This window comes from Hyperolius riggenbachi, chromosome 11 (assembly GCF_040937935.1).
Source record: "Hyperolius riggenbachi isolate aHypRig1 chromosome 11, aHypRig1.pri, whole genome shotgun sequence".
NCBI classification, from domain to species: Eukaryota; Metazoa; Chordata; class Amphibia; order Anura; family Hyperoliidae; genus Hyperolius; species Hyperolius riggenbachi.
The window spans coordinates 199,915,924-199,929,385 of NC_090656.1; the positions used below are offsets into that span (position 1 = coordinate 199,915,924).

The 13,462-nt window shown below is 44.7% G+C and overlaps 1 protein-coding gene across 2 annotated transcripts in view; it reads left to right on the forward strand.

Moving 5' to 3' along the window:
- The first annotated feature begins 678 nt into the window (after positions 1-678).
- The window catches only part of DENND5A (DENN domain containing 5A), a 112,856-nt gene continuing 100,072 nt past the window's right edge, over positions 679-13,462 (forward strand). For both annotated transcript variants that reach the window (XM_068261068.1, XM_068261069.1), the window contains exon 1: positions 679-812. In XM_068261068.1, the coding sequence (XP_068117169.1) occupies positions 713-812 (100 nt within the window). In that variant the 5' untranslated portion in view covers positions 679-712. The remainder of the gene's footprint in view (positions 813-13,462) is intronic.

A 13,462-nucleotide genomic window follows, 5' to 3' on the forward strand; every position in this document is an offset into this window, starting at 1 on the left:
GATGGAGTTATTGTGGGTATCCTCTAATGATGATGAGGTGTTCTTCCTCCAGTGATGGAGTTATTGGGGATATCTTCTATTGAAGATATTACCTGGGGGAGGGGGTGTTGTGGTTCTTCCAGTGATTGTGTTATTGGGGGCATCCTCTAGTGATGGTATTGCCAGGGGGAGGGGGATTGTTCATCCAGTGATGGAGTTATTGGGGGTATCCTCTAGTGATGGCATTGCCTGGGGAGGGAGATTGTTCCTCCAGTGATGGAGTTATCCTCTAGTGATGAGTGGGTATTGTTCCTCCAGTGATGGAGTTATGGGGTATCCTCTAGTGATAAGTGGGTGTTGTTCCTCCAGTGATAGAGTTATTGGGGGTATCCTCTAGACTAGTGATTGGGGGTTGTTCCTCCAGTGATTGAGTTATTGGGGTATCTTCTAGTGATGGGGGGTTGTTCCTCCAGTGATTGAGTCCAGGTATCCTCAACCCCCAATGAATGAAGTAAGGGTTGTGATTGAGTCAGCTGTAATGGAGGGCATGTCGGTGGTATCCTCTTCTCTAGCTGGCCTGGTGGGGGTTCTCGCTGAGAGCTTCAGTAACAGGATGACATCACCCCTCTGGACCCCTCCAGCACGCATGCTCCCCCCAGAGCCTGCCTTGACAGGGGAGCCCCGCCTCACCATCCCGGCATGCAGTGCGGGCAGCCCGGTGAGCGGCGCAGACATGAGCGGGGGGAGCAGCTCTCCGCTCGGCCGCTTCGCCGATTACTTCGTCCTCTGCGGCTTGGATACCCGAACCGGGCTGGAGCCTGACCAGCTGTCCGGTGAGTTGTGGAGGGGAGGGGGAGGAGACATAACGGAACGCGGAGCCCCGCCCTCTGCAGCTCTTGCCCATCATCAACATCCTCTGTGTACATTACTGCTGCTGTGTATAGTGCATCATTATCATCCTCTGTGTGCAGAGTACATTACTGCTGTGTACAGTGCATCATTATCATCCTCTGTGTACATTACTGCTGCTGTGCATAGTGTATCATTATCATCCTCTGTAGACTGTGTACATTACTGCTGAGTATAGTGCATTATCATTGTCCACTGTGTACAGTGTGTATCCCCATCATCAACATCCTCTGTGTACATTACTGCTGTGTATAGTGCATCATTATCATCCTCTGTTTACAGTGTACATTACTGCTGTGTACAGTGCATCATTATCATCCTCTGTATACAGTGTACATCAGTGGCGTAGCTAAAGAGCTGTGGGCCCCGATGCAAGTTTTACAATGGGGCCCCCCCAAGCACTCTATACATAACAAGTGATACGGCGCACCAAAACCTGCCAATGGCAACTACAGTGTCAGAGGTGCAAGAAGGGGATGGGAAATGGCTTGTTAATTATCACCACTGTTCAAAGTATCTATAGAAGTGATTATTATGAGCACAGGACCAATAGAGAGCTAATACTGTAGTTGAAGGAGGGCCCTTTGGGGCCCCTCTGGTCCAAGGGCCCCGATGCGGTCGCTACCTCTGCACCCCCTATTGCTACGCCCCTGGTGTACATAACGGCTGTGTATAGTTCATCATCAGTGGCGTAGCTAAGGAGCTGAGGGCCCCGATGCAAGTTTTACTATTGGGCCCCCCCAAGCACTCTATACATAACAATTGATACGGCGCACCAAAACCTGCCAATGGCAACTACAGTGTCAGGGGTGCAAGAGGGGGATGGGGAACAGTTTGTTAGTGATTACCACTATTCAAAGTATCTATAGAAGTGATTATTATGAGCACAGGGCCAATACAGAGCTAATACTGTATTTGAGGGAGGGCCCTTCGGGGCCCCTCTGGCCCAAGGGCCCCGATGCGGTCGCTACCTCTGCACCCCCTATTGCTACGCCCCTGTTCATCATCATCCTCCTCCTCCTCCACTCTATACTGTGTACATAGTCCTCTATATATTATGAATCAGTAATAAAGTGTGTGTCTGTACATAGTGCATCACTATCATCCTCTGTGTACATTACTGCTGTGTATAGTGCATAATTATCATTCTCTGTATACATTACTGCTGTGTATAGTGCATCATTATCATCCTCTGTATACAGTGTACAAAACTGCTGTGTATAGTTCATCATCATCCTCCTCCACTCTATACTGTGTACATAGTCCTCTATATATTATGAATCAGTAATAAAGTGTGTGTCTGTGCATAGTGCATCACTATCATCCTCTGTGTACATTACTGCTATGCATAGTGCATCATCATTATCATTCTCACTATACTGTGTGTATTCACATCATCATCATCCTCTGTGTACATTGTACATTACTGCTGTGCATAATCATTATCATCTGTGTACAGTGTGTGTTCTCATCATCTGCATCCTCTGTGTACAGTGTGTGTGTTCTCATCATCTGCATCCTCTGTGTACAGTGTACGTTTATAGCTGTGCATAATGATTATCATCATCTGTGTGCTGTGTGTATTCCCATCATCTGCATCCTCTGTGTACTGTGTATTCCCATCATCTGCATCCTCTGTGTACTGTGTATTCCCATCATCTGCATCCTCTGTGTACAGTGTGTGTTCTCATCATCTGCATCCTCTGTGTGCAGTGTGTGTTCTCATCATCTGCATCCTCTGTGTACAGTGTACGTTTATTGCTGTGCATAATGATTATCATCATCTGTGTACTGTGTGTGTTCTCATCATCTGCATCCTCTGTGTACTGTGTGTGTTCTCATCATCTGCATCCTCTGTGTACTGTGTGTGTTCTCATCATCTGCATCCTCTGTGTACAGTGTGTGTTCTCATCATCTGCATCCTGTGTACAGTGTACGTTATTGCTGTGCAAAGTGCATATTGGTAATCATCATCCTCTGTATACTGTGTACATAGTCTTGTGTATACAGTCATTGTGTGTCAACTGTGCATAGTGCATAATTGTTCCCTGCATCCTCTGTGTACAATGTGTATTCCCATCATCATCATCCTCTGTGTACAGTGTGCGTAGCCCTTTATATACAGTGTGTGCCTGCTGCGTATAGTGCATCATTATCCCTCTGTATACAGTGTGTATAGACAGTGTGTGCCATTTGTGTATCGAGCATCATCATCTGCATCCTCCTGTGTACATTATGTATTCCCATCATCATCCTCTGTGTTCAGTGTACATAGTCTTTTATATACCGTGTGTGTCTGCTGTGTATGGTGCATCATCATCCCTCTGTATATAGTGTGTATTCCCCCTCATCAGCTTTGTACTGTTTATACTCTTCTGTATATGGTATGGGCAGTACTTATGTGTCTCCACATCATGGTCCTCCACATATAGTGTATACGGTGCTTTCCCATTACCATCTTTTTTATAGTGTTTGTATATTCCCATCACCATCCTCCTCTGTATATAGTGTGTGAAGGACTCTAGTGGATCCACATCATCATCCTCTACATACAGGGTATCCCGCCATTAGCAGAATCCTCCGTATACTGTGCATTTCCATCATCAGCACCTGTATAGTGGTTTTATATTCCTATGTGTACAGCGGGTGACATCATCACTATCCTCCTCTGTATACACTGTGTGTGCATGGCTCAGTGTATTATCATCATCATCATCATCCTATGTGAACAGTATATCCCACCCACCATCCTCCTTTGTATATAGTGCACTCCAGCGTCACCGGTTCTGCACAGCCAGTTCATCACCTCTATATGAAAACAGTGTGGCTGTATACAACAACAACAACAACAACAAATAACATTTGTAAAGCGCTTTTCTCCCGTGGGACTCAAAGCGCATAAGCATGGCTCAGACCATCGTGGTACAGGGGAAGAATTTTATAAATCTGGAAATGCCAGGCTAAACAGGTGGCTTTTCAGTCTGGATTTGAATAGCTCCAGGGATGGTGCTGTCTTTACTGGGTGTGGTAGGGAGTTCCAAAGAGTAGGGGCAGCATGACAGAAGGCTCTGTCTCCAGATTTTTTGAGGTGCACTCTGGGAGTGACCAAGTTTATAGAACTTGCTGATCTGAGGTTGTGAGAGGTGTGGTGCAGCTTCAGCAAGTCCTTCATGTATCCAGGGCCCAGATTGTGCAGGGATTTGAATGTCAGCAGTCCAATCTTGAAGAGTATTCTCCATTCTACTGGTAGCCAGTGCAGTGAGCGAAGGATCGGTGTAATGTGACAGTGGCGAGGCTGGTTTGTTAGCAATCTGGCAGCAGCATTCTGCACTAATTGCAGGCGACGCAAGTCTTTTTTGGGGAGGCCAGCATAAAGGGCATTGCAGTAGTCCAGCCGTGATGTGATGAAGGCGTGGACTAGGGTTTGAAGATCCTCTGGGGGAATCAGATGTTTGATCTTTGCAATGTTCTTCAGATGAAAGAAGGAAGATTTAACTACAGATGAAATTTGGTTTCTGAAACTCAATTCCCCATCGACTAGTACGCCAAGGCTGCGCACAAGGTTGGAGCTGTTTATGTCTGAATTCCCAATCCTGATTGGTGTTGCTTTAGGATAGAGCTGTTTTGATGGCGAGCACTGGCTTTGGACAAACAGGACCTCAGTTTTGTCAGCATTCAGTTTCAACCAGTTATCATTCATCCATGCCTGAAGCTCAGCTAAGCAAGAGTTTATTTTTGGGGTAGGGTCTGTTCCACCAGGTTTGAAGGACAGGTATAGCTGTGTGTCATCGGCGTAGCAGTGGTACGTCAGGCCATGTCGTTGGATAAGTGTACCGAGTGGCAACATGTAGATTGCAAACAGCAGAGGGGATAGGATTGATCCTTGTGGCACTCCGAATTGTAGAGGTGCAGGTTTGGACATTATAGGTCCTAGGGATACTCTCTGTGTTCTGTCAGTCAGGAATGATCTGAACCACTGGAGGACTGATCCACTGATGCCACAGTACTCCTGCAGTCTGTTAAGCAGGATTTCATGGTCAACTGTATCAAAAGCAGCTGAGAGATCCAACAGGATTAGGATGGAGCATTCCCCTCTGTCCCTTGCCATGAGCAGATCGTTGCAGACTTGGATGAGGGCTGTTTCACAGCTGTGGTGTTTCTTAAAGCCAGATTGTAGAGGGTCCAGGATGTTGTTTACTGACAGCCTGGTTTCAAGTTGCAGATAGACAGCCTTTTCAATAACTTTACCTAAGAAGGGGAGGTTGGAGACAGGTCTGTAGCTGCTCATAGCATCTGGATCCATGGAAGGTTTTTTGAGAAGGGGCTTGATGATTCCTTCTTTTAGAGAGGTAGGAAACCTCCCTGCTTGCAGAGAGCAATTTACTATTTTGTGAAATGCTGGACCAAGCAGGTCAGGGCATTTCAGCATATGTTTAGTTGGTCCAGGGTCCAGGTCGCAGGTTGTCTGGTGGAGACGACAGAGGGTGTCTGAGATCTCTTCCTCACTAATACTTTTGAAATCAGTCCAGGGTGTTAGGTTGTTTTTGCAGCTATTTCCATTAGTTGCATGAGTCTTGGGTGCTGTGGACTGAATGAGAGACCGAATAGAAGATACTTTGTCAGCAAAGTAGCAGGCAAATTTCTCACATAGCTCCTTTGAGGGAGTTATAGTGGGTTTTAGACAGGATGGATTACATAGTCTATCAACTGTGCGGAATAGTTGGGCTGGTCTGTTGGCGGCCTTTGCGATCTCCTGTGATAGGTAGGAGGATTTTTTCTTGGTGATCGCATTTTGGTAGCTTTCCCGGTGAGAGACAAGGGTGTGTTTATCTTTTGAATTCTGAGATTTTCTCCACTTCCTTTCTAGTCTGCGCACTTCTTTCTTTAGGTCCTTTAGTGAGCTGTCAAACCACCGTGCATGGTGAAGTGGTGTAGATCGTTTGATGCGAACTGGAGCGAGGGCGTCATAGGCAGATGACACTGCATGGTTGTAAATCAGGACCATGGAGTCTGGGTCTGCGCAATGATTGGTTAATGCGTCGAAGTTGAGGATATTCTGAACGTGCTGGGGTGAGACATCTTTCAGTGAACGGTATTTTATGAGTTCTTTCCCTCTGTGTTTTATCGCTGGTGCTGTCAGAGAGAAGTGGATGGTGTGGTGGTCTGACCATACCACTGGGTTTATATCCATGTGTGATATTAAAAGTCCGGAATAAAATATAAGATCCAGGGTGTGCCCTTTCGTATGGGTGGGGAGGTTGATAGCCTGAGAGAAACCCAGTTCATTCATTATGAGAAGTAGTTCACTTCCTAGCTGGGAGTCGTGATCATCCACCCATGCATTGAAGTCTCCCAGGATGATCCATCTAGGGTGTTCCACTGTTACGCAGGATAAGAGTTCAGATATTTCCTTAAGAAAGGCTGGACCATTTTTTGGGGGGCAGTATATGAGCAATATGTTGATGTTTACTTCTGCTGACAGTTGAGCTGCAATACATTCAAAGGTTTCAGTGGGGCCTATGGGCAGGGGCCTTATGTTCAAGGAGGATCTGAAGCATATGGCAACCCCCCCACCCTTGCCGACTTGTCTCTCACAGTGCAAGATTGAATAATTGGCCGGCACGGTTGCTTCAAGAGTTGGGCCTGCATGCTTCCCAAGCCAGGTCTCTGTCAAAAAGGTCAAATCAGAGAGCTCTATTAGGTCATGTATAGTTGCAGTCTTATTATTTATCGATCTGGCATTGCAGAGTGTAGCTGTGATTAAGCTTTTCTGAGGGCAAATATGTTTTTTATACTTGGATCCACTACCTCTCCGCCCCCTTCTGCATTTCCTGAGTATCCCAAAGGATTTTAAGAGTAGAGCCAGAGAGGTGTTAATTTGTAATTGATTCTTGGGAGGGCATGCAGAGAAAAGGTCCTTTGATGAGTATTTGTATACAATCTATCCTCGTGTACCTCTGGTTGCTGTGTAGCCCTATACATAATGTATACATTGTAGTCTTCAATGTACAATTGTATACCTCTATATACGGTGTGTATACTCTTTACACTGTGCTACCTTGTATACAGTGCTGTATACATTGTATTTGCCTCTGTATGCTGTGTATCCGTATATAAAGAGCAGAGCGGCAAGCATTGTATTCTTCTTACATTGTGCATTGTGTAACCCTATACATAGTATGTGTAGTATATATTGTCTTCTGTGCATTGTTTACTGTATATACATTGTGTGCTATGGACATTGTACCTTCTGTACACTATGTACCCCTATCTACAGTGCTGTTTAAATTGTATCTTCTGTACACTGTACATACCTAAAAATAATGTTGCCCTGTATACATTGTATCCTCAACTATACTCTATGCACTCCTGTATACATCCTGCGGTGTATACATTGTATCTACCTCTGTACAAAGTACGGTATGTGTTTATACATTGCATCTGCCTCTGTACACTGTGTACCTCTATACACAGTGTGTGCTATATACATAGGTTCATCTTCTGTACTCTTGTGTACAGTGTGTGCTGTATACATAGGTTCATCTTCTGTACTCTTGTGTACAGTGTGTGCTGTACACCTTGTATCCTCCACTGTACTCTTGTGTGCAGTGTGTGCTGTATACATTGTATCCCTCTACACTGTGTACCCCTGTACATAGTGTGTGCATTATACATAGTACTATCCACCTCTATACACTTCGTAGCCCTGTACACAATATACGCTGTATACATTGTATGGTTAACTATACTGTATATCATGTGCTATCCATATACATTTTATCACTACAGTAGTAATATCTGGATATACTTTACAAGCTTGTATACTTCATGTGTTCAATCTGAATACATTGCATCACATCTACATAATCTATACACCACTCTACATGTGCACTGTGTTTCATCCAGGTAGTCTAGTGATAAATTGTGTCTGGGCTGGATACATGATGTCACATGATCTGTATACATGTCATGCAGTTTTATATATAGAATGCCTATTGGATACATTGTATAACTGGTGTTTGTGCTACATACAATGACAGGTGCTGCTTACAAGTTATAGTATTTACTAGTATTTACTGTCTGTGTTGGGTATAGTTTATTGTGTCTTCTGCATTTCGGTATATGCAGACAATATATTTTTTTTTTTCACGTTTAGTTGCTGACAAAAATCACTGCTGTGTGTTCTGTGTTTGTTTGGCCAGAACAAATCTAATTAGTTCTTATCAGCAGCTGTGAATAGACTGCAGGAGAGCTCTTCCAGGCAGTTCTTCCCATATAGTAAATACTAAAGCTTAACACTTTCAGTGCTCCCTGAAAAGTGAAATTGAGTTAAAACTTCGGTTTTTTTTTTCCAGATTTCCTTAAATTGTACTGACTTTTTTTCCATAAAGGTTATCATGCTGTGGCTTTTAGAGCAGAGACAAAGTTTTTTGAGTTTAGTCCCGCTTTAGCTTACGATAATTATATATCATGTACGTGTACTATATGTGTATAGGTATACAGTGTATATTACAGCTTAAAGGGGTTCTGTGGAGTGCTGCAAAAAACAAAAACTGACACTTACCTGGGGCTTCTATCAGCTCCCTGTAGCTGTCATGTCTTGCGCCGTCCTCCTCCGATCACCCATTCCCCACCGCCGCCACCGGTCAATTAATCGTCTAACAAGACGAATAGTGCATGCTCCAGTAGTTGTCCTGATCCTGATGAAGGGCGGCGCCCGAAACATGTAGTGTGTATCGACATGCAATAAAACTGAACTCAAGTTCTTGCCTGTGGAGTGCCTCCTTCTACCGTATCTTGTAGAATAGTGCATGCTCGCGTCTCTGGGAGCTTACTGCGCAGACGCAGTGTGAGGTTTTCTTGTACTGCGCCTGCGTAGTAAGCTCCCAGAGACACGAGTGGGAGAGAGAACGCGTACGGCCGCGCAGCCGCAGTAGCGTCAGACGCGTAATTAGACTGGGTCCGGCATTGGGGAAGGAGTGATCAGAGGAGGACGGTGCGGGACATGACAGCTACAGGGGGGCTGATAGAAGCCCCAGGTAAGTGCTTTTGTTTTTTGCAGCACTCCACAGAACCCCTTTAAAGAAAATAAGGTACAACTCTAGCCTGCACCCTCACATATCTCTATTGATCCGAAGGTGAAAAACCCTTGTAGAGCATGGTCCAATCAGGTGTACGTATTATAACGCTGTTGGGAAGTTGGGCGCAGAGTGGGTTGAATGACGGCCCACCCTGCTCCTGCTCAAATTCCCGGTGGCGTTAGATACTATTCCCCCCCTTGGAGAGAAATTTAGGGTCCAGCGAGTGCCAGAACCCCATATTACCCTTGCGCAGGGCGTTCGCTATAGCATTAGTGCTATAGCGGTGCCCAGCTCAGCGTAAGGCGCCGAAACCTCCTGACTCGCCAATTAGCCCAAAGGGAAAAAAAATTCACCCCCCGAATTTGCCTCCAGATAGCAATCAACGCAGCATTATAACGCAACGCAAAAAAAGGTGGTGACGCACATTAACGATGTGTTACCATCGCATACAGGTAATGAAAAGTATGTTTTCTTGTACCTGGTAATGTGTGGGTTTAGAGGTAACGCACTGCAGCAGTGCATTGCCATAACGCTACACGTTACAATGCGACTCTACCGTTGCACTGTGAGCGTCCCATAGGCTTATCATTGCAGTGCCGTAACCTACGTTATGAGGCTTGATTCACAGTAGGATGTTGCTTTATGATGCGACGTTAACATCTGAGCAATTTAAAAAATAAAAAAAAATCCACTTACCTGGGGCTTTCTCCAGACCCTGCCAGCTGTTCTGTGCCCTCGCCGCAGCTCCGCTCACCACTTGTGGCCCGGGGTCCCCTCCAGCGCAGGATTCCTACTGCGCCTGCGCGAGCGGCTCTGAGTCGCACTGACGTTATCTGGACTGTACGGCGCAGGCGCAGAACTACTGCGCTGTACAGTCCGGATGACATCAGCGCAACCAGTAAACCGCACGCTGGAGTGCAGAGTAAGGGACGAAGTTGGCTTCTCCACCGGAGGGGACCGGGAGCCGCCAGAGCTGCGGCGAGGGCACAGGACGGATGCCAGGGGCTCGAAGAAGCCCCTGGTAAGTGGATTTTTTTTTTAAATTCCTCGGACCTTCCCTTTAATGTCGCAACGCAAAATTTCAATGCAACGTGTCAAAAAAAGTCGCAATGCAACTACACGCTGCATTACCATTGCATACAGTAGAGCATACAGGCAATGAAAAGTATGCTTCCCTGTATCTTTAAACGTCTGCGTTAAGAGGTAATGCACTGCAGCAGTGCGTCATAATAAACGTAACATTTACTATGCGACTTTAACCTCTCACTGTGAACATCGCATAGGGTTAACATTGCCATGCGGTATGCGCCTGCATTATGCGACTTTATTAACACAGGACAATAACGTCCCACTGTGAATCTAGCCTAAGACTTTTTAACGTACCTCTGCAACGTCCCACTGTGAATAAGCCCTGGATCAACACCACCGGGAATTACCTAGTAATTATAACCATGGATGTCTTTCAATGCAAGGACAGCATCTAGGCCCCCTCCTTAATTGCAGATATAGAATTTGCCATAACTTCCGTACTTCCTCTAGTAGCATGACATCGGCCATCGACCACCATCCGCCATCATTGAATGCTGCCCTCGGGTCGATTGTGGGGCCGCTCGCTGCGTCGATGTGCTCCTGCTGTAAGTATACTTTTTTGCCCAATTTGACGTTTGAATATCCAATTGGGCTAAATATTGTGTAGTGTATGGCCAGCTTTAGTAGATCTTTAGGAAGTGATAAAGAAGAACTTTAACCCAGGACTGAACTTCATTCCAATCAGTATCTGGTACCCTCTTTCCCATCAGAAAACTTTACTTCTTCTCAAATAGATCATCAGGGAGGTCCGTATGGCTGATATTGTGATGAAACCCCTTCCACAGTGTGATGTCATGACCATGGGCCTGACAGTTTTCTGTCTGTGAACCTTGTTGCATTGTGGGAAATAATGATTTTTTTCCAACTGCCAAGCAAGCAATATCTCCCTCTGTGCACAGAACTCTGAGTAACAAACATTCTGTACAGATCACCTGGCAGGACTAAAGATGCCACCACCAGTGAGACTTTTCAGAATGTAAGTCAGGGAGAGGAAAGATTTTACAATGGGCAAACACTGACTAAATAATCTATAAATTAATATTGTAAACAATAAGCAATCTTATTCATTATATTATTTTCACTACAGTTCCTTTTTTAAAGGGTAGCAGGTGTGTAAGACTTACCTTTCCCTAGTTCCAGTTATTAGATGACAGCAGGACATGGTGGCGGACTTGTAAGAGTTAATAGGAAGGCTATCCTGGCAGTAGACAGGGACTGCAGGGAGGCTTTCTGAGGACATGAGTAGTGTGTTTTCTCCCTGCAGATAGATCCCAGATTAACCACAGCAGCCTTCAGTGTTGTTTCACCTTATGCATTGGAGTAACTTTCACCTCCCATTCATTCGTTAATAACTTTATCACTCACCCTTTACTGTTCACCATATACATGCTGCCACTTGGATAAATCATACAAAAACATGGCCTGACATATCATTGCTATGCTGATGACACCCAGCTATATTTGTCATTCAAACCTGACGTCACAGACCCTACTCCACAAATAAACGCATGCTTAGCTGAGCTTCAGGAGTGGATGAATAATAATTGGCTAAAACTTAATGCTGACAAAACTGAGGTTCTTGTTATCGAGGGCCAGGGTTCAACAGCAAAGCAGCTCCAGTCTCAACCAACACCGCTAAGGATAGGGAGCTCAGACCTGAACAACTCAGACTGTGTGCGCAGCCTGGGAGTACTGATTGATGGGAAATTAAGCTTCAGGAATCAAATCTCAGCTGTTGTGAAACATTCCTTCTTTCATCTAAGGAATATTGCAAGGATTAAACACCTAATTCCTTCAGAGGATCTTCCAACCCTAGTTCATGCCTTCGTCACATCAAGGTTAGACTACTGCAACGTCCTCTACACAGGCCTGCATAAGAAAGACTTACGCCGCCTGCAATTAGTACAGAATGCCGCCGCAAGGCTGTTAACGAGCCAACCCCGCCTTTGCCACATAACACCAACCCTGAGCTCACTCCACTGGCTACCGATAAAATGGAGAATTCTGTTTAAGATTGGCTTACTGACATTCAAATCCTTGCACAATCTGGGCCCTGGATACCTGAAGGACTTGTTGCAACTACATCACACCCCCCACAATCTTAGATCAAAAGAACGTAACACCTTGGTCACCCCCAGAGTCCACCTCAAAACCTTTGGAGACAGAGCCTTTTGTCATGCTGACTCTACACTTTGGAACTCCCTGCAACACCCAATCAGGACAGCCCCATCCCTGGAAACATTTAAGTCTAAACTGAAAACCTCCTTTTCAGTCTGGCATTCATGAACATCTGACTATCTCCTCTGTAACACAACCCAGCCTGAAACCCTGTATTAATCTGAGACACAGCTATGCGCTTTGAGTCCTATGGGAGAAAAGCGATTTACAAATGTTATTGTATTATTGTATTGTACTACTTATCACACTGAAATGATCTATATCTTGTTTTTTCCGTCACCATTTAGTCTTTCTTTGGGTGGTGCATTTTGCTAAGAATTATTTTATTCTAAATCCATTTTAACAGGAAGATTAAGAAAGAAATGGAAAAAAATCATTATTTGTCAGTTTTTGGCCATTGTAGTTTTAAATTAATACATGCATGTATTTTATTTGTCCATTTTCCCAGTTATTAAAGTATGTCACCGATATTTTATTTGGAAATAAAAGTGTATTTTTTCAGTTTTGCGGCCATCACTCATTACAAGCCCATAATTTAAAAAATAACAGTAATATACCTTACTACATATATGTTAGAAAAGTTTAGTCCCTAAGGTATTTTTTTTTATGTAGTTATTGGGGAGTGTGGGAGGTAAGGGACTAATTTTAACAGTAAAAAAATTTAATTATCTGGAAATTTTTATTTCCAGATGTAATTTTACTATTTGGCCACAAGATGCCCTCAGAGTAGTATAACTACGCAAGCGAGAGTAAACCATGGATGGGGCAGAAGGGGATTTATGAAAGATGGAGCCGTCTCACTGACGCTGTCGGTCTTTCATGCGGGGCCTTAGATCAATGAATGGGAACTGTGTTTCCATTCATTGATCTCCAGGCTAACGGAAGGCAACGGGAGCGCGCACGATTGCGCGCCTGGCTTAGCGACAGCAGGGCAGGCTATCTGGACGGATATATCTGTCCAGATAGACTTAAGTGGTTAATGCCAGGGCACCTGAACTGAGAGGAATAAGAAGGCTGCCGTATTTATTTCCTTTTAAAAAATACTAGTTACCTGTTGTCCTGCTGATCATACTAGTTGAAGTAGTGTCCGAATCACACACCTGGAACAAGCATGCAGCAAATGCAGTCAAACTGCAGTCACACCTCTTATCTGTATGCTTGTTCAGGGTCTATAGCTTAATTAAGAGGATCAGCAGAATAGTCAAACAATTTGCATTGTCCCTAAA